The sequence below is a fragment of the Notolabrus celidotus genome, chromosome 1 (genome assembly GCF_009762535.1).
Source record: "Notolabrus celidotus isolate fNotCel1 chromosome 1, fNotCel1.pri, whole genome shotgun sequence".
Lineage (NCBI taxonomy): Eukaryota > Metazoa > Chordata > Actinopteri > Labriformes > Labridae > Notolabrus > Notolabrus celidotus.
Genome location: NC_048272.1, coordinates 38,339,876 through 38,360,864, shown reverse-complemented (window position 1 = coordinate 38,360,864; position 20,989 = coordinate 38,339,876). Strand labels below are relative to the sequence as shown.

At 42.7% G+C, this 20,989-nt stretch overlaps 1 protein-coding gene and 1 long non-coding RNA gene across 3 annotated transcripts; one reads left to right on the top strand and one right to left on the bottom strand.

Annotated features, from left to right (window-relative positions):
• Positions 1 to 971: 971 nt before the first annotated feature.
• On the bottom strand, positions 972 to 5,678 carry LOC117821088. The gene is made up of 3 exons (XR_004632904.1): positions 5,402 to 5,678; positions 1,528 to 1,598; positions 972 to 1,450 (listed from the first exon to the last, which is right to left on the bottom strand). It is a non-coding gene; the product is annotated as an uncharacterized LOC117821088 (long non-coding RNA).
• Positions 1,242 to 20,939, top strand: LOC117821078 (solute carrier family 41 member 1-like). Of its 2 annotated transcripts, none has more exons than XM_034695116.1 (10): positions 1,242 to 1,442; positions 7,025 to 7,132; positions 7,484 to 7,555; positions 9,535 to 9,679; positions 9,793 to 9,939; positions 10,323 to 10,467; positions 11,258 to 11,337; positions 18,088 to 18,222; positions 20,156 to 20,304; positions 20,412 to 20,939. In XM_034695116.1, exons 1-10 carry the CDS (start codon positions 1,248 to 1,250, stop codon positions 20,589 to 20,591), a joined length of 1,356 nt encoding a protein of 451 aa, XP_034551007.1. In that variant the 5' UTR covers positions 1,242 to 1,247; the 3' UTR covers positions 20,592 to 20,939. The 2 variants fall into 2 exon arrangements, with proteins under 2 accessions (XP_034551007.1, XP_034550998.1); XM_034695107.1 differs by lacking the exon at positions 1,242 to 1,442 and adding an exon at positions 5,353 to 5,734.
• Positions 20,940 to 20,989: the final 50 nt, after the last annotated feature.

The following is a 20,989-nucleotide window of genomic DNA, read 5'->3' as shown; positions in this document are numbered from 1 at the left end:
CCAGTCAGCAGCAGCACCACGTGTTGGGGACAGGTACAGCACCTGCTGCTGCTTAGAGTGCGTCACCCACTAATAGTGAGGACATCGAAGAACAGGGAAAGGAGGAGCTATCAAAGAGAGGGAGAGCACAACTGCAGTATCCTCTGATGTGGTCATAAAAGAAACAAGAGAGGAGAGGAGAACTGAAGAAGGAAGGGTCCTGAGAGGTTCTGGTCACCTTGCTCTTGCACAGACACCTGCAGCGCTGTCCCATCCTCGCATACAGACACACAAACACACTTTCCTCCACTGTCTTATCCCTCCCTCCATCCTAGAGTGCCGTCACGACTCATCTCCATCTGGAACCAGAGGGAAGCCCTGGCAGCAACACGACAGCTGCCATTCCTCTTCAGAAAAGCCTCAAACGTCACATCGTACAGCTCGCAGCCTGGACAGACATCCCGGTGTTCCCCTGATCAAAATGAGGAAGGGGCTCCAGAGTGGTCCTGCTGAGACAGAGCATCAGCACAGAGGTGAGGAGAAAGAGAAGGAGGCATGGTGGGAGAAGGAGGAGAATGAGTGGCAGCACAGGAGGGCTGAAAAGAAGCTTCTAGCCTTCTGGATGTCCTTGTCCCACAGGACCTGGACTTTCTTCAGGCCCCGTGAGAGACCGTGCTTCCAGCGCTCTGCCTCAGCCGCCCGGCTGCTGAAGAGTGAGGCATGAGGAGAGGAAGTGTGTGTGTGTGTGTGGTTGTACTGAGTGCATGTGTGTGTGGAGGTCTGTCATTCACATAGTGACGGTGGAGGCCTCACAGACCTGCTGTCAAGTGGACCTGTGTGTGTGTGTGTGTGTGTGTGTGTGTGTGTGTGTGTGGGGGGGTCTTAATATGTGTGCGCTTGAAGTGTTTGAAAGCAGCTTCCTCTGCCTAGTCCACCATTTGCAAAAGCACTTTGTGTTGCTGCCCCTCTAGTGCCAGAGTGAGAGGTGAAGGGCGAACAGACTTGTTGAATAGCTCTCTCTCTTCTGTCGGACTTTATTTTGAAAACTACTTTATGGAAAAACAGTTTCAGCAACATCTGTGACTGTGGGAGAGCCCGGAGTGAGGTGAAAGCAACCTGGGAGAAGTCAGAAAAAGAGGACTGTGTTCTCTGCATGGATGGTCACATTCTTCTCAAACCCACTGGACTATTCAACTACAAGCTTTGAAGGAGACTTGCTGTTCAACACCAACACTTTCCAGACAGGAATGGGTTAACACGGATCAGCCATGGTGGTGACCTATCTGGCCTTGGAGCTGTGTTTCCGGGGGAATAAGCTGAGGGGCTTCACGTGCAAAGTGACCCGCTCAGCCCACGGCGTCCTGCCTGAGAGCTCATGGACCATTGCAGCGCAAGTCCTGCTTCCATACCTGGTGTCTGGCCTGGGCATGGTGGCAGCTGGGACAGTCATGGACAGAGTGCAAGTATGTGTCTGTGCATGAGAGATAACACTGTCGTTATTTAACTATTTTATTGCGGCTGCAAGACAGGAATATTTAAATCCATGACCTTAATAATCCCCACAGTTTTCCATAGGTTCATTGTTGTATGAACCTTTGTAGTACAGTTATGGTGAGTTTCTGAAAGACAGACAGATTCAGGGGAAGGATGAACGTGATGCTTATGTAGTGAGTCTGCCATCTATTCGTTGTGGAAGTAATGAAAAAAGAAGCTTTAAAAAAAATGCAAAGAAAAAAAAGCTGAATTTTTTATTTTGAGTTGAATTAGTCAAACTTAAAGGCAACTTTTTATTAAAGCTGGGGTTGGTAGTCAGATTTAGATACACTTTTTGTTATATTGGTTAAAATTATCTTTATGTCCGGATGGCAATCAATACATAATGTGTTCTTAAAAAAGAGTGAAAAAAGCTGCTATCTACAGCCGGAGTAAACCTGGGAAAAAACAACAACTCCCAGCCTTTAGGGTCCAATTTAAGAAACAAATCAAATCCCGTCCTGCCGTTCTGCCCGACTCCAGCGCTTACATTTCCCCGGCTTGCACTTCCCGTCCCCTGCCTCTGCTTCCCCTGACTCTACTGACTGCCCCTCTCGCTCGACCTCGGGCCTGTCCCCTCTGACCCGATGAGGTGCTTTGCTCAGGACTGTAGTCCGGATCAGAGTCTAAAAAGCTCTCACCACGGGGGCTCTGACAAGCAAAAGAATAAATAACATTTAGTAAGTCCTACAGAAAATGTATATGTATGAAATGTATTTTAGCTTTTCTCCTGACATTGTGTCACCGGTACAAATGGATAATGCTAGCATGACAGTTGTGAGTTCTAACAGCAGCCATGTTCGTTTGTGTTTTTAACTTTCACTATGATAATGTTTTGGTGTTTTCTTACCACTGAGTGAGACATGAGTTGACATAGTGCAAAACCCAAACGATGTGCTGAGGACCGATTTTGAATCAGTAACGATCATATGGTCGCGAATCAGCGGAGCTCGTGCATTTGAGCAGGGCCGTCGTTTTGGAGGAGCTCCGAGGGGAGGGGGGAGGGGTTAGACGGAGTCCTGAGGAAATGCTACATTCAAATTCATGCTAGTTTTCCATGACTACCAACCCTAGCTTTAAAGGTGGCATATTATGCTCTTTTTCATCAAAATATATTGGTCTAAGAGGTCCCCAAAAAATGTCTTTAAAGTTTATTGCTCAAAAAAACACTTTGAAATCAGATTTTGGCATGCCTGTAAACCCCTCTTTTTCAGCCCTGCTCAGAACAGGCTTGGTACACAGCTACGAACATGTAGCTATGTGGCTATGCTAACTAGCGCTAGCACTTTTCCATGAAAAATAAAAATCATCCACTAGATCTTCAAATCTGCAGACTTGGGGAGTAAAACCGACCTTTGTGTTTATTAAGACAGCCTACATGCCTCCCTCCTAAGCTACTGGTTAGCACACATGTGTGAATGAAAAACAGAGGAGGAGTTAAGTTGTATTTTATACAGTCTATGGGCTGAACAAGCTCCGAGCTCTGACTCCGTTACAGACCGGATGTCGTTGTGACGTAACAAAAACACTGAAGTCTGAAACGGCTCGTTTCAGCACACATTTACAGAAAGGTGGAGCAATCAGAACAGGGGCAGAATGGATTTTTTTCATTTTCGGGGGGTTTGTAGACATGCCAGGGAAACATATTTCAGGTAGAGAACCATGAAAAAGTAGATTTTGCATAATATGTCACCTTTAAGTCTATGGATAAAGTAGAGGAAAAGTCTGTTCCGTACCTAAACAGACAAATGACGGTTGGTCACAGTAAGGCAGACAACATTTAAGGGATAATGTATGGTCCGCGTCGGGTCTTGTCTCACCCTGTCAGGATTCTATCACCCATAACTCACTATACATTATCCCGCTTATTACCCGGCTAATAACTTAAAGCTGGGGTTGGTAATCAGATTTAGATACACTTTTTGTCATTCTGGTTAAAATGATCTTTATGTCCTGATGGCAATCATTACATGATGTGTTCCTAAAAAAAGAGTGAAAAAAACTGCTATCTACAGCCGGAGTAAACCTGAGAAAACACTAACCAATCACCGTTTTTTGGCTCCCCAAATTTTAAACCAATCAAATCCCGCCCAGCCGTTCTGCCCTCCTCCTGCGCGTACATTTCCCCGGCGTGCACTCCTCCGAGTCCCCGTCTCCTGCCGCTACTTCCCCTGACTCTATTTACTGCCCCTCTCGCTCGTCCTCGGCCCTGTCCCCTCTGACCTGATGAGGTGCTTTGCTCAGGACTGTAGTCCGGATCAGAGTCTAAAAAGCTCTCACCAACAAGCAGAATAATTAATGACGTTCAGTAAGTCCTACAGAAAATATAGATTTATTGTAGCGTCCGTTCGTCCGGACGCTGTAGTGATGACGTGCCGATTCGTGAACACGTTGAGCTTTAATAACCGGTCACTGTCGGTCGTGATCACGACAACCAACAAAGCAACAATCAATGTTTGAATTAGGGATGTACATTTTAAGTATTTTCCGTGATCGATTTTTGGAAATGTTAACGATCAATTATCGATTAATTGATAAAAAAAACCATTATTATTCTTACGTCAAAAACAATGCCAAATAGGTTGTTTTCCCCCTAAATTTTATTTTCTACAGGAACAAAATGCATATCACTGACGGGATTGAATACGGGCACACGTTTGACCATAGCGTTTGACACGCAGAATATCAACGATCAGGCTCATAAAAATATTCTCAGCGGACGTAATCTTATAAAGTGAAGTCTCATAATACTAACAGAGAAGTACTTCAGACTCACTGAGTCCAGTTTTCTGTCTACTCGTTCTTATTGAGAAAAATAAACATGTGTATTTGATCAGGTGTCAGCCAGGAGCGCGACCGGGTCATAATCAGTCCCGCTGGAGAAAAGCCCAGACGGCTCTGATGTTGCTGCTCTGTAAACGTAGCGTACCAGAATTTCCCACCTGTCTGTTGCCTTTGTATCCAAAGGTGGGAAATATCCTGTTTAAAGCTGTCAACCTTTGTGTCCGTGTTGTTGTTGGCAGCAGTTTTGTATTGATCCTCTTTTAAAAAGCGCACGTGGAGACCTGACGCACAGCCGCAGCCTCCAGCTGAGCGTCTGCGCTGTGCGCAACACCTTTAACAGCTGATTCACATCGAAACAGGCTTCAAACTTAAAACACCTCCCTGATAGATGAGTGTAATAGGAGACCACATGATGTTTGTTCCACGTGACGGAAAATTGATAACAAAAATGTGTGTTTCGAGTAATTTCTTAACAATCAATTAATCGATAATCGATTAATTGTGGTCATCCCTAGTTTGAATGAAGAACTTCTCCTCTCCTCTCTCCCACTCGAACACTCTACACCTCTCCTGATGCCTTCACTAACCGTCAACACTGTAGGAATTAAGAGCATCTTCACTGAACACGTTTAACAAACAGCAGAGCTGTTACAGTATTATATGTATTATAACTTTTCTCCTAATATCGTGTCACCGGTACAACTGGACAATGCTAGCATGATAGTTGTGAGTACTAACAGCAGCCATGTTTGTTTGTGTTTTTAACTTTCACTATGATAATGTTTTGATGAGGACCGGTTTTGAATCAGTCACGATCATATGGTCGAGAATCAGCGGCGCTCGTGCATGTGAGCGGGGGGCGTCGTTTTGGAGGAGCTCCGAGGGAGGAGGGGAGGGGTTAGACGGAGTCATGAGGAAAAGCTACATTCAAATTCATGCTGGTTTTCCGAGACTACCAACCCTAGCTTTAAGATACAAACACGTTGGTAAAAACATTGATCAAAGATTATTTTATTGATTTAAATGATTTATTTTTACAGTTTTTACAGTTTTACTCATGGTTTAAGTTTCTTTATAGAGATCGCTAACCTAAAGTTTCTCTCACCTGCTCCACTCGTTGATCATATTGATGGACAGGATCTAATATGAAAATGTACGTAGCCTGCCGATGTAGTATGCTAACGGAAACTAACGATTTAGCTACATTGGTTTGATGCTAACAGAAGCTAACGGTTTTACCTCACCTTACGGTCTATAGTGTCAACAAGCAGAAGATAAATGTGTCTGAACTCCTTTCCGTGGATTGATTTGACATGACGTGCGATCAGTTTGCCTCTGGTGTTGCTCATGTTAGCGAAAGTGAATCATTGTCGTCAAGGGATTTTGACCAATCAGAATCAAGCATCTTACACAACCAGAAGATCAGTATGAAAGCCAGGTGAGAAAACCAGCTAACGGCTCTCCCTCTCTGTAACCTCTCGTATACCTCACCTGCAGCAGGTGCACCATCTTCTGAGATCTGACATATGATGTTAAATAGGAAATGTATGACATACATATCTTGGAGCTGTTCTCCATCATAGAGGTGATAAGAACCACAACTAACCCTAAAGGGCATGTTTAAGATGACAATAGGCACAAAATTAAAACCTTGTTTTTTCATGTACAAATAAACTGCAATGAGTTAGAGGCTGAGGGAGAACAAGGGTTGCCTTTCAGTTACAGTAACTTCTATATCAAAGCCAGGTTTTGATCAAGCGCCAACCTCCGGTCTCAAAATATGAAGCCCATGGCGAAGTGTTATAAATTGCAATTCATTGAGAATCCGCTTGAGGCTGGCTGCAGAAACCCCAGAAACCACATACACACCCATTCAAAGAAGACAATCTTTACAGCAGAAATAAACATGTTTACAGCCTGGTTCAAAAAACAGCTTCGGTCTACGTAGGTCATTTCTCTATCGGCACACACTGTGCAGGGCGTGAATTTTTTTCTAATCTGACGGTTCAGAAGATATTAAGATTAAGAGTTTTTGCCCAAATAAGGACATGACTGACTTGATTGACAGGCGGGAACATATAGCTGTTGGCTAGGAGGCTCAAACCCCGCCTCTTCACGTCACACTCTTTTGGATGAGTTCAATATTTCCAAAAAAGCTGATCTTTACAGCAGAAATAAACATGTTTACAGCTAGGTTTAAAAAACGAGTGTAGTCTGGATAGCTAATTTCTCGATCGGCACACACGGTACGGGGTGTGGATTTTTTAATAACGCAGTAATTTCATAGATATTAAGATTACAAGTCCTCCAATGAGAGGCACAGCTGACTTGATTGACAGGCAGGAACACTGTAGCTGTTGGCTAGGAGGCTCAAAGCCCGCCTCTTTACATCACAATCGCTCGACAGCAACAATATGGCTGCTGTCGACGATTGGCTTGAAAACAGCTCTTCAGAAACAGATGGGTGACGTCACGGATACTACGTCCATTATTTATACAGTCTAGGGTTTTGATTTACCTTTATTGCTCTCATATTGTTGTGATTATTTTCTGAGAAACCTTTTGTACACGGCCTGCTCAGCACCACACAGCAGCCAGACTCAATGAATTGCTGGTAAACTAATTGTGTTGTTGATTGTTGAAGAAGGAATTTCCTACAGGAGTTTGTTGAGACTAAAAAGAACCTAAAGAGAGTTAAGGGATTTGTCGCTACTGTGTTATTTTTCAGCACTGGGAAGTGTTTAGAGAGATATCCGAGGTGTTTATCTTGGTGCCGGCCCTGGTGGGGCTGAAGGGCAATCTGGAGATGACACTGGCATCCAGACTATCGACAGCAGTGAGTGGAAACACACACACAAAACACACTCTACCCACGTCAGAAGGTTTCCTCTCAGCTAACCCAACATCAGCAAAGTTTTTGTTCCCAGATAATTTCATTTCTCAAGACAAAAAAAGCAATTATCCAAGCACATGACTTCCACTTAGAGAGGAACATCTTCATTAAACTCTGAGGGATTATCACTCGTTAGCTCTGCACACTCAGGACAAATCAGAACATTGTAAAGGTCATTTTCATTTAATCTGGACAGGAAGTGGGACTTAGATTTGGACAGTAACAACTTTAAAGCCGCTCCGAAACACAATGTGAAGGGTCAATGTGATGACGTGAACCTGTCTCCATCCACAGGCCAACACAGGGCAGCTGGACGAGGCTCAGCAGCAGTGGCGGATGGTGATCTGTAATCTGGCTCTCATTCAGGTGACACACTGCTCCACTGCACACTCGCTTCCCTGTTAATAACCCGCTCCATCATTTTGACCGGCCTCTGCTGAATTCAAGACGAACCTGTTTAACTTTGGACCCTTTACAGCTGCGGTGAGGTCATCCTCCTGTTCACAACACTTTCACATCTCAGCTAATTAAACTCTTCTTCTTACATCCAAAACAAGAGGGACAGTGCTGCAGTTAAACAAGCACTTGAATACGATTGAGTCAGACATTTTTAAAGCTTTTGTATGTTTTTTATTTTTCTGATCTGTACACAGCAAAGTGTACTCTGTTGGAAATATGTTTTTTTTTGCCGTTCATACTGTGTTTGATGCCATTATGAGAGAGAAAGTCATGTGAGCTGCCAGCAAACCATGCCCTTTAGAGTTTGCCTGGTCTTTTTTTTCCTCTTGAATCTCCTGTTTCCTCCCACAGTAATACAAAAAAGGCAAAACCCATGCAGGGTAATTAGCACCTCTACATTATACTGAAGTGTGAGTGTGAATAGCTCTCAGCCCTGTGATGTGCTGGCCACCCGCCCAGACTGTACCCGCCTCATGCTAAATATAAGCTGGGATCAGTTTATCCAATAATGTTATTTCATTCAAAAATAACACCATTTAATGCATCCTCATCTCATTTAACCTGTAATATAATAATCTTTCAATCAATCAATCAATCTTTATTTCTATAGCACCAAATCCCAACAATTGTTATCCTCATGTCCAGACCAGACTCATGTTAGACACACATCTGCTGAGAGCGATGGAAATACCCAAATGTTATACTAGTAGCTCAGACTTAAGTGCAAGGTTGAGTAAATGCTACCACTGCCTGATGACAATCTGAATTATCTGTGTGTTTGAAGCTGTGTTAAGATGCATTTCTTTCAGCCCCCAGAACTACTTTACCCTGAACTAAAAGGTTCCTGTGCCCCCATTGTTGTCTGCGTTTTGGCCCCCCACCGAAGTCCCGGGTAGATTGTGCAAATCAGGCCAGTGACGTATGGAGAAAAAAATAAAATAAATGCATTACACCACCAGACCAGTAGAGGGCAGTAAAACAAAGACGAATGCTATTTATCACAGATGACACAAACTTCCTCTAACAGGCAGAAACCTCCAGCAGGACTAGACTCATGTTAGACACACATCTGCTGAGACTGTGTTGGAGAGAGGGATAGAGGGAGATGAAGAGAGAGAGAGATATATGATAGTGGTGAGACGGATAGTAGTAGTTGTAGCAGCTGGAGTCTGGCACGTCCACAGCAGCAGGCTGTCTCCAGGGACTCGGGTACTCCATGAAGGTCTATGGTTAGTAACTTCAATGGGACAGGAAGAGTTAAAGCAAGTCTCACATGTTGTGGACACATTTATCAATTTTATTTGTTAATATGTTCCCAATATGTCCATCCATCCATTATCTTGACAGCTTATACCGTTTCGGGGTCACGGGGGGCTGGATCCAATCCCGGCTGACTTCGGGCTGAAGGCAGGGTACACCCTGGACAGGTCCCCAACCAATCACAGGGCAAACATGGAGAAACAGACAACCATTCCCGCACACACTCACACCTACAGGAAATTTAGAGGGTAAAATTAACCTGGTGACCAATGTTTTTGGACTGTGGGAGGAAGCCGGAGAACCAGGAGAGAACCCACACATGCACGGGGAGAACATGCAAACTCCACACAGAAAGGCACATGCCTGACCAGGGACCTGAACCAGGAACCAGGCAACAGCGCTGCCCACTGCCCCACCGTGCAGCCTTCCCATTATGTGTTTCATGTAATATCAAACACTTTTTTGTGACATATTTTTCCACCCTTTTTTCCTACCTGCCACTACATGTGAAGTCCACCTGCTGTCTCTTTTTGTCTGTGACAGATGGATGGATAGAAGAGTTAAAAAGAAGATGGATCAATACATTTCATGCTCTCATGTCCCTCCGCTCTGTTCTCCCTCTCCAGCTCCAGGCCACAGTTGTGGGCTTCCTGGCAGCTGTTGCAGCAGTAGGTCTCGGGGCTCTGACCCGGGGTAGACTGAATGTAACCCAGGCTGCCATCCTGTGTGCCAGCAGCATCACCACGGCCTTCATCACTGCGCTGTCTCTAGGTAAAACAAAGGCACAAACTGCTGCAGTGGACCGGGTGGCTCATAATCCTGTCTGCTTGATACATAATTAATATTTAACATCTATGTCAAGTGTTCATCTGGTGCTTTTGCAGGTCTGGTGATGGTGGCAGTGATTATTGGATCCAGGAAAGTGGGCATCAACCCGGATAATGTGGCCACGCCCATCGCTGCCAGCCTGGGAGACATCACCACTCTGTCTTTGCTTGCTGGGATCAGCAGCCTCTTCTTCAGCTACAGAGGTCAGAGGTCACACATTACATGAGGAGGGCTTTATGGATCACTTTACATTCACTGTTTGTACTGGTTGTATGTGAGGACACCAGTTTAATGATCATGGAGACTACAACCCAAGTAAAGGCAATAGATGATCAGAATCTGTGCAACAGCATTGTATTTAGGAGTGTCTTTGCCAGAAGGGGGCAACAAAGACAACCAGATAACAGCATCACATCTAACAGTCTCCCCTCTGTCGTTTATCAAACCTTTAATGGACAGAATGTTTCTCTGAGCTGCCCCCTGTGTGTCCCCCTCTCAGACTATGACAGAACATGAGCATAACAGCATATTTTCTTTTCTCTAAATGAAAGATGTCAACAGATGAATTTTCTGTGTTGTTCTTCAGACATGTGGTACTGGCCTCCTGCCGTGTGTGGCTTCTTCTTGCTCCTTATCCCAGCATGGTTCAATATTGCTCGTCGTTCACCACCAATCAGAGAGGTCCTACAGTCAGGCTGGACACCGGTTATTTTGGCCATGTCCATCAGCAGGTGAGATACAGCACTCTCCCCTCCAGAGGACCATCAGACACACTATGAGAAACTCTCCCTGCTCTGATCACAAGTGCTTTGAAATATTAAGAAGAGGTTTATTTCATCTAAAGCTCCTATGAGGAGACTTTAGCTGGTTATGAAACAGACTCAAATGAATATTGATGCCTCTTTATGAGTTACAAAAGCAATCCAGACCATATTGGCTGCTTCTTACACAGCCATTACATTTTCCACAGTAAAGATTCTCTATGTGTTACATTCAGTGGCAAGGACAAACTTCCTTTAACAGGCAGAAACCTCCAACAGGACCAGACTCCCATACTACTTTTAGAGACTTTAGGTATGATGAACAGGCCTGCATGTTGGGAGCGTAGTGTTCTAGAGGAGTAATAGGACACTTTGAGCTCTTGAAGGTGTCTGATCATTAAGACTTTTGTAGGTTAGAAGAAGGATTTTAAATTCCAGTCTAGATTTTATGGGGAGCCAACGTAGAGAAGCTAACACTGGAGAGATGTGTTCTCTCTTCCTAGTTCTAGTGAGTACTCGAGCTGCAGCATTTTGAACTAGCTGAAGAGTCTTTAGAGACTTATTAGAGCAGCCCGATACAAGGGAATTACAGTAATCTAACCTGGAGGTAACAAATGCATGGAATAGTTTTTCTGCATTGCTTTGAACAAAACCCTCAAGTTCCTCATAGGAGCTTTAGACAGATCGATAAAGTCAGGTACTTTAACAACCTCATACAGATCTCCTCAGACTCACATATTGTATGTTGATTTCTTCCCAGTATTGGTGGTCTGATTCTGGATAGGACAGTGAGCAATCCAGACTTTGAAGGAATGGCGGTGTTGACTCCAGTCATCAATGGTGAGTTGAAGATAATGTTGGGGCAAAAGGTTCAGACCCAGTAGAGGTCAGGGGAGGTCAGGGCCTCCTGCAGTGACTTCAATGTACTTTTCAAAACTGAACGTTAAATACTGAAGACAGAATCTGATGCACGAAGAATCAATAGCATACTATAGCATGCAAATACAGCAAAACAGTGACCCGTTCTCTGGAGAGAACTCGCCCAGCTAGCAATGTTTAGTTCTAAAAACATGCTGTTAATGTTACAGAGAATGTTTCTGTAATGTTTTCAGGGTAGAGTTTGCTTTGTTTTCAAAGAATGTTCTCTAGTAACATTCCCTAAAAACATTAATGAAATGTTAAGTGACAATATTGTGCCCTAATGTTATTGAAAAATTCTCAGCGGGAGGTTTTCTTTAGGTTCACAATTTGGTCTCAGATAATGTACTCTAAAAACATTCAATAATCTATGACCCAAAGAATGTTATCAAAACATCCTTTGAACGTTAAAGATGAAACATTCCATCTTTGTTCTAATTAAATATCCCCAGAATATTCTTAAATAAAACATTTTGTGATTTGAGGCGTCAGAAACATCCTGAAAACATTCTTTACATGTTGCTTTGAGGATGTTGCTTCTTTGTTATTGAGTAACATTATGGGAACACTTTATAGAAAACATTCAATAATCTTTTTCCTAAATAATATTATCAGATCATCCTCTGAATGTTAAAGACAACTGTTCTTCTGTCATTAATGGTTAAAAAAGGAACATTTTTAAACCGATAAACATCCTTAAGATGTTCTTTGAATATTAAAATCAAACCCTTGTCTGTGACCTAAATGATATTATCAAAACATCCTGTGAATGTTGAAGACAAAATAATCTTCTTTCATTAAAGGTAAATAATGGAACATTATTTAAATCGATAAACATCCTTAAGATGTTCTTTGAATATTACACTCAGAACTTTGTCTGGAAACACTGTCATAACTTATAGGAAATGTTAGCCAATGTAGTGGGAACATTCTCTGCTAACTGGGAGCTCAGGGCTTTATTTCATTCTTTGCTCATCTCCTCCTTTTAGGCTGGCTTTCGTGTCTCAGTTCTAACCTGGCAACAAGGTGTTACATCTAAACTTTCCCCTTCATCAAAGTTTTAGGGATCACTTCATCTCTAGTTCAGGGTTACATCATCCACTGTTACATCACTTCGTCCCAAATGACCACAGCTGACAACATTAACTCCAAGTCTGAGTCATACTCTTATGTTCACATAGTGATAATCTAATAGGAGCCTCTAGTGGTCACACCATGACACCATTCATTTCATCCTTCAATCAAATTATAGACTTTTTAAGATAACAGCAAGTTTCCTTTCATAAGTGATGTTTGCAAACGTGATTTCTGACATGTTACATGGGACTTCAGGCTCACATGGTTGCTGTCATACGATATTTCATCACGCGCATGTTTGTGGGATCCGGAACACACGCAAGATGGGATATAGTTCTTGCACACAAAAGAGTGATATAGTCAGGGCCTGTGCACCGATACGCAGTGGCGGGGAGGCTTTACTGAAACCTGAAGTATTCTACTTCTTCTACTTCTTCTACTTCTTCTTTTTCTTCTTTCTTCTGCCTGTGAGATCACATATTTGGAGCCTTTAGAATGCCCCAAAACTCAACATACTCCACACACTAATCAGGCCTGGTGAAAAGTTTGATATTTTTTTGGGTCCTGTGCAAAAATTCAAAAAATCAAAAAAATGGCTCAATAGTGCCCCCTTCAATTTTCCAATTTCAAAAGGTCAGCCCCTCAAGACGGTTCAACTTACATGCATGAAATTGCATAGACATATGTATCATATCAAGACCTACAAAAAAGTCTCTTAAAGGTGACATATTATGCAAAATCGACTTTTTAATGGTTCTCTACCTGAAATATGTGTCCCTGGCATGTCTACAAACCCCCCGAGAATGAAAAAAATCCATTCTGCCCCTTTTCTGATTTTTACACCTTTCTGTAAATGTGTGCTGAAACGAGCCGTTTCAGACTTCCGTGTTTTTGTTACGTCACAACAATATCCGGTCTGTCACGGAGTCAGAACTCGGAGCTTGTTCAGCCCATAGACTGTATAAAATAATACTGAATCCCCCCTCCGTTTTTCATTACCTGCACACGTGTGCTAACAAGGAGCTTAGGAGGGAAGCACTCTAGTTGCAGGCTGTCTTAATAAACACAAAGGTCGGTTTTACTCCCCAGGTCTGCAGATTTGAAGATATAGTGGATGATTCTTATTTTTCATGGAAAAGTGCTAGCGCTAGTTAGCATAGCAACATAGCTACATGTTCGTAGCTGTAGCTGTAGCTGTGTACCAAGACACACGTCGACATACTGACAAATAAAACAACAAGAAACACTAAATCTGTGACCAATCCTTCAGAAAAGGTCCTGCTGCCTTTCTGGCAGAGGTCGGTTTTACTCCCCACGTCTGCAGATTTGAAGATCTAGTGGATGATTTTTATTTATCATGGATAAGTGCTAGCGCTAGTTAGCATAGCCACATAGTTACATGTTCGTAGCTGTGTACCAAGACACACGTCTACATACTGATAAATAAAACAACAAGAAACACTAAATCTGTGACCATCATTCAGAAAGGTCCTGCTGCAGGCGCCTCCCCGTCAGGATCAGATCCTGGATCAGATTCAGAGGGTTGAAGTAATACTATCTGTGAGCAGCCGTGTATATTCAGCCAACATGTAAACATTAGATCAACGTGCTGTAGAGCCGAGGGCACATCCACTTCCTGAGGGGGCGTGGTCAGAGAGAAAACTGACTGTACTGAGGAGGGCTGAAGAAGAGGGCTTTTCAGGCATGCCAAAATCTGATTTCAAAGTGTTTTTTTGAGCATAAACTTTAAAGACATGTTTTGGGGACCTCTTAGACCAATATATATTGATGAAAAAAGCGTGATATGTCACCTTTAATAGCATGTTGAAATCCCAACAGGAAGTTGGCCAACTTGGCCCAATGGAAATGTATGGTACTGACATTTACATACAATCTCCGATCTGTTCCAAATTTTACATGTGTCATCATGGACCCAGCCTGAACTTATTTACATATGAATGATGGTTATAGGAATAGTGCCACCTATTGGACAAAAGTGATATTCATTCTCATAAACTGTTTTCAACATTCTTGTGATCAGAACTGCTTCTGTAATGATCTGTGATAATCAATCAATCAATCAATCAATCTTTATTTGTAAAGCGCCAAATCACAACAAACATTATCTCAAGATGCTTTTACAAACATAGGAGGTCTAGACCACTCTATGTCAAATTATGAAGAGAGACCCAACACCAAGACAGGGTAAGACTCAGTCTGACCCCACCTTAATCCACCATGAGCATTGCACCTCGCAGTATTTAACTTGTTACAGCGGTGAGGAAAAACTTCCTTTAACAGGCAGAAACCTCCAGCAGGACCAGACTCATGTTAGACAGCCATCTGCTGAGACTGAGTTCGGTCTGGAGAGAGGGATAGAGGAGAATAAGAGATAGAGGGAGCGGTGATAGTGATGAGACGAGTAGTAGTAGCTGTTGCCGCTGGAGTCCGGAATGGCCATAGCAGGAGGACGCCTATGGCAGCTCAGAGAAACCTACGAGACAAGGGAGCTCAGGGACTCCAGAAAGGTCTATGGTTAGTAACTTCAACGGGACAGGTAGAGTTAAAGTAAGTGATGAGGGGGTTGGGGGGAAGGGGGTGAGATAGGAACCCAGTGTGTCAGTGTGTCAGTTCCTCCGGCAGTCTAAGCCTATAGCAGTATAACTAAGAGCTGGTTCAAGCCTGATCCAGCTCTAACTATAAGCTTTATCAACAGATAATCACTTTGTTACTATCATCGCCCCACCTGCTGGTTAAAGGCAGTACTGCAATGTACTCTATGCTTAAAACTACACCTGTTTGTTTAAAGTTTCAGCCTAGGCCTTTTTAACTGCAGCACAGCAATGACTTTTGCACAATCAGATCCTGCTGCACATCAAGAGGTTGCGTCAGGTGTGCGAGGACCCTTTCATCGCCGCTTGCAGCTTTAATTTGCAATTATTATTTCAACACATAGCTAAAAGATAATTGTAGCCATAGAAACAACCTAATGTGTTTAACACTATGATATATATAGGTGGAGGTAAAAACAGTTAAGATATGTTGTCAACAGTTACAGCTTTTTGTAGCAGGAACCTGGTGTATGTGGTTATTACACCATACTACGTATGGTTATTACATTTTGTGATTCTTTGTAGAAAAGGCCTTGAAGACAGATTTTTTTAAGTCTTAATTTAGATATTCTTTATTATTCATTATTTTAATTGAAGCTGAGACATTTTGAGAAGTTCACTCCACACACCCTGAGCTACACAATTCAATCCTGACATGTTTTCCTGAAGGAGATGCAGAGCTGGGATTTGGTGTAATAGAGTCTCAGCAGTCTTTATCTTTGAAGAGTGGCATTTTGTGCTTTTTGATTAGCTTCATTATTAAAATTAAAAAAGCCTCATGGCAACTGATGAGCTGATGTTGAAATGGTCTGAGCATGAAAACCCTGCAGCTTATTCCCTTATTTATGAGTGCTTTATATCTAAGCTATGAATCAGTCAAGAGGTATTAAAGTGGCTCTGAAGTTGAGAGGCCCTGCCTCAGTCAAATGAACCCCAGAGAGGCATTTAGAGCCACTGGCTGAAGTCTGTTGCCCACAAAGCAGCATACTAAGTAGAGAGAAATAACAATGGTCTTTACATGGACCACAAGCCTGATCAGAATGACAACTATGCAGGGACTGGCTCCTGATTGCAGCATCTCGTCTCGCTGCTGCCAAAGAGTCCTGCATGTATTGAAGTCATCGTACAGGAAGTGTATTTGCATATCAACTGACCCCCCTCAGTCCTGTTCATCAGGAGCAAGTGGAGGGGGAAGACTCAATAAGCACACTTTGACATCAGCACTGAATTCTTCTTGTTATAGTATTTCAGCCAGGTGAAGGATCAGAAGTTCTCCAAACACAGAATCATTTCAGTATGTTTTATTAATGCTGTGTGCTATGATACTAAATTGATATGGGATTAAAAATTAATCTCTCTCTGAAATGTTGTGAAATATGAAGTAGCATGAAATCAATCAATCAATCTTTATTTATAAAGCACCAAATCCCAACAAACATTGTCCTCAGACTCTTTCCAAACAGAGCAGGTCTAGACCATACTCTATTAATGTTCTATTATTAACAAAGACCCAACATCAAGACAGGATAAGATCCAGTCCCATCTTGCAGATAGGACTCAGTCTGATCTCATCTTAATCCACCATGAGCAGAGCACTTTGCAGCATTTAGCAAGTTACAGTGGCAAGGACAAACTTCCTTTAACAGGCAGAAACCTCCAGCAGGACCAGACTCATGTTAGACACACATCTGCTGAGAGCGATGGAAATACCCAAATGTTAAACTAGTAGCTCAGACTTAAGTGCAAGGTTGAGTAAATGCTACCACTGCCTGAAGACAATCTGAATTATCTGTGTGTTTGAAGCTGTGTTAAGATGCATTTCGACCAAGAATTCCAGGGTCTTTCAGCCCCCAGAACTACTTTACCCTGAACTAAAAGGTTCCTGTGCCCCCATTGTTGTCTGCATTTTGACCGCAGGCTGAAGTCCCGGGTAGATTGTGTAAATCCGGCCAGTGACGTATGGAGGAAAAAGTAAATGCGCTACACCACCAGACCAGTAGAGGGCAGTAAAACAAAGACGAATGCCATTCGTCACAGATGACACCATAGAAGCAGACGGACAGGCAGGTATCATTATGAGCAACACAACAGTTAGCCTGTTAGCATGAAAGAGACTCAGCTGGCGCTGTTTTAGATGGTGCTATATTTCATCACAGATGGATTCACTGAAGCAACACGTGAGAATAGATAAGCACGAGTAGCAAAGACGTTTTAAAGCGGCTTTTAAATCCTTTTGAACTCAAAAAGCCGTGGCAGAGATCGGCCGGTGTTTTGGTTTAAACAGCGACCCTGTTAACTGGAGACTTTCAGCCGGATGCATCCCTCATAAACGTCTTTAGACGATCATTAAATATCTGATGAGGATATTTTGAAATCTTAATAAAAACTAAACTAGTTTGTATTCCCAGGAACTCCCTCTGTGTTTCAACAGCTGTGTAAACTCCACAATCACTGACACGTTCAGCTGAAGGTCTCCAGTTTACAGGGTCACTTTTAAAACTGGAACACCGGGAGAGACACAGTCACGGTGGGCTGAGAGAAGACTACTGTTACAAGCTGCTAAATCAAGAGAATCACAGCTTCTTCTTTTGAAAAGTACACACACATACAAAAAAGATAGAACAAATAAAAACTAATGAAAGAAAGAGAAATCAAGTGAATCACAGATGTGTGTGATGTTATTGTGGACGGCGGGCGGAATAAAAACATTGCAGTTAACCTAACAGTCAGACACGTTCAGCATTACAGGCCCTGCCCCCTGAAAGCCCTGGGACCTTTGAAAAGTACTACCCCCACAGCACCACAGTCAGACTAGCTGTTTCTGAACCTCCACAGAAAGAAGATTTTATTTTGTTAAATATATCCTATTTTCTTTTTTTGTAAGGCTGAAAGGTAAACCCCTGAACTAAAAAAGGCTCTACATATTAGTTGCTGTATTTTTTATCAAAGAACTAATCACTGCAACTTGTTCACGTCCATGCAGGTGTTGGAGGAAATCTTGTTGCCATTCAGGCCAGCAGGATGTCCACTTATCTTCACTACTGGAGTGTTCCTGGTGTTCTTCCAGCTAAAGAAAGTGGGAGCTGTCCTGGACCCTGTGCCATCTTCTGCTCCTCAGGTCAGACTCAGAAAGTAAAGCACACAAGTTCTACTTGTATTCTGTTGAGACTGTTGTGTACCTTTGCTTTTTATAGTCATTGTCCTGCTGCAAACCAGCTAAAAGAGAAGACGAAATGAAAGGAAGACAGAAATGATAGGTTGCCTGACCCACACCAATCCACTGATGTACTGATTTAGCAGCTAGCGGTTTTAACTTAGACGAGCAGCTGCAGATGATGAGACACAGTGTTTAGAGCCGGGAGTTTGTGGTGATGGATACACAGTCAGAAGATTTATAGCTATCTAAATGAACACTTAGTGCTCTGTATCTGTGAGATCTGTGTGCAGGGAAGAGGAGTGTCTGTCTGCAACATGTGACTGCATGGGATCATATTTACGTCTCTCATTCTGTCATACTGTCTGGTAGTAGTGGTATTTATGATCAATCAATCAATCAATCAATCAATCAATCAATCAATCAATCAATCAATCAATCAATCAATCAATCAATCAATCAATCCACCATGAGCAGAGCACTTTGCAGCATTTAGCAAGTTACAGTGGCAAGGATAAACTTCCTTTTTAACAGGCAGAAACCTCCAGCAGGACCAGACTCATGTTAGACACTCATCTGCTGAGACCGTGTTGAAACAGTTTAGCTCCCCCTCAATGTGCTGTCTCGGATAAAATGTGAACTTTCCAAACACTGATAGTTTTATACTGACTTTGATGTTTGGTGTTTATCCTGACCCCAGAGCGGGTGGGGCACATCAAAGGTCTAAGAACAACAGGTTTACACACGTACAGCTTTGAAAATGCATACATGTGTCTGTGTCTGCAAATGTCCCTGTCTCAAAGTGGTCTGGAAGCTATAAGGACACAATGTAACATGTTTTCAGGTGTGTGTGTGTGTGTGTGTGTGTGTGTGTGGGTGTGGGTGTGGGTGTTTCTTTCTGTGTTTGGGTGTTGTCTGGATGCTCTAAACTGCATTCAAAGAAAAGTAATATTTCTTTATGTTGTTTGCGTGTGTGCGTGTGTGCGTGTGCGTGCGTGTGCGTGCGTGTGCGTGCGTGTGCGTGCGAGCGTGCATCCATGTGTGCGTGCGTGCATGCGTGTGTGTGTGTGTATGTGTGTTTGTTTGTTTGAGCGTGTGTGTGTGTGTGTGTGTGTGTGTGTGTGTGTGTGTGTGTGTGTGTTTGACTGTGTGTTTTCACTCTGATCTTCTGAAAAAATGACCAGTAACCCCAAAGCCCCATGGGTCATTTTTGACCCGGGAGGACCACAAAAGCTATGAAGTTTCGTAAAACATTCATAATTTAGTATAAGTATTGATCACAAAGTGCATTTACAAAATGTGTCACAGGGCACCACCCACGTAATTTTCAAGCAATTAGATGAAAGCAACGCATAGTTATGATAAAAGAAAGTTTGAAAACGGGTCAAATTTGACCCGAAGACAACATGAGGGTTAAATGTAGAGAGGGTGTCTGCCTCCCGGACCCTGACTGGTAGATGATTCCAAAGGAGAGGGGCCTGATAACTGAAGGTTCTAACTCCCATACTACTTGATGGAAGAGAGTTGATGGAATTCAGGGGCTGTAATATAAGGAGCCAACTTGTTAGCTTAGCTTAGCATAAAACACTGAAAACACTACTGATGACTGTGTTTAGTCTACAAAACAACCTAAATGTTAATTATTAGTTAAAATGAAATATAATGTGTAATTTAATGACAGGTAGAACTGGAGAATAGATCATGTTGCAGCTAAGCCATCCTGCTACAAACATCACATACATTTAAGAAAGCTAATCAGTGTGTATCTGAAGGTTTAAAACTATCACGTTAAAACACGTCTTGTTTGTGTATTAAACAAATAACAAGGGAATATGGAAAATATTAAATTAACAATATGTTTGAAAAGTAAATTGCTCACTGTTCACTCTGTCTCTAGATTTGAACTCTAAATCAGCCCGAGTCCTGGTCGTCCTTGTAGTCCCGGGTCACCTCCTCTTCCTGTACTTCATCCACCTCCTGCAGGGAGGCCATACTGCCATGACTCCCACCTTCATCATCTGCTACCTGTCTGCAGCTGTGCTTCAGGTCAGGTCAGGTCAACCTGTTAGAGAAAGATAAAAAGTGAACTGGTCTGTGTTTTAGCACAGTCTCAGACCCTCTCATGATAAACTCCTGCTGCTGTCATCATCTAGGTGGTGGTTCTGCTTCATGTGGCCGGCCTGATGGTGCGATGGCTGTGGAGAAGGGGACAAGATCCAGACAACTTCTCAATCCCCTATCTCACAGCTCTGGGTGATCTGTTGGGGACGGGCTTACTGGCTCTATGCTTCAGATTGGTTCTGATGGTCAGTTCTACGGGGACTGGACTTTGACGTGAACTACCTGAATGTACTGTTCACCCTATGCAAGTGGCTGAAACAGCCTGCACAGAACACTGGGTCTATGAGGGAGAGGGGGATGAGAGAGAACAAGGGGGGATGCATGGAAAAGCATGGAATTTATTTTAGCCTCAATGCTGGAACCATGACAGTGCAGAAACATGCTGGTACATATGTTTTATATTGTAAAGACTGATAACACAAAAGATGCTTTCATTTTAGAGTGTGTGATAAAAGATACGTTTTCTTAGAGTAACCTCTTAGCAAGTTTTACATGTCCTACCATTGATATTAACAAAATAAAATAATAATATACACTACCTGTCAAAAGTTTGGACACAGCTTCTCATTCAATGGTTTTTATTTATTTTAATTATTTTCAACATTGTAGA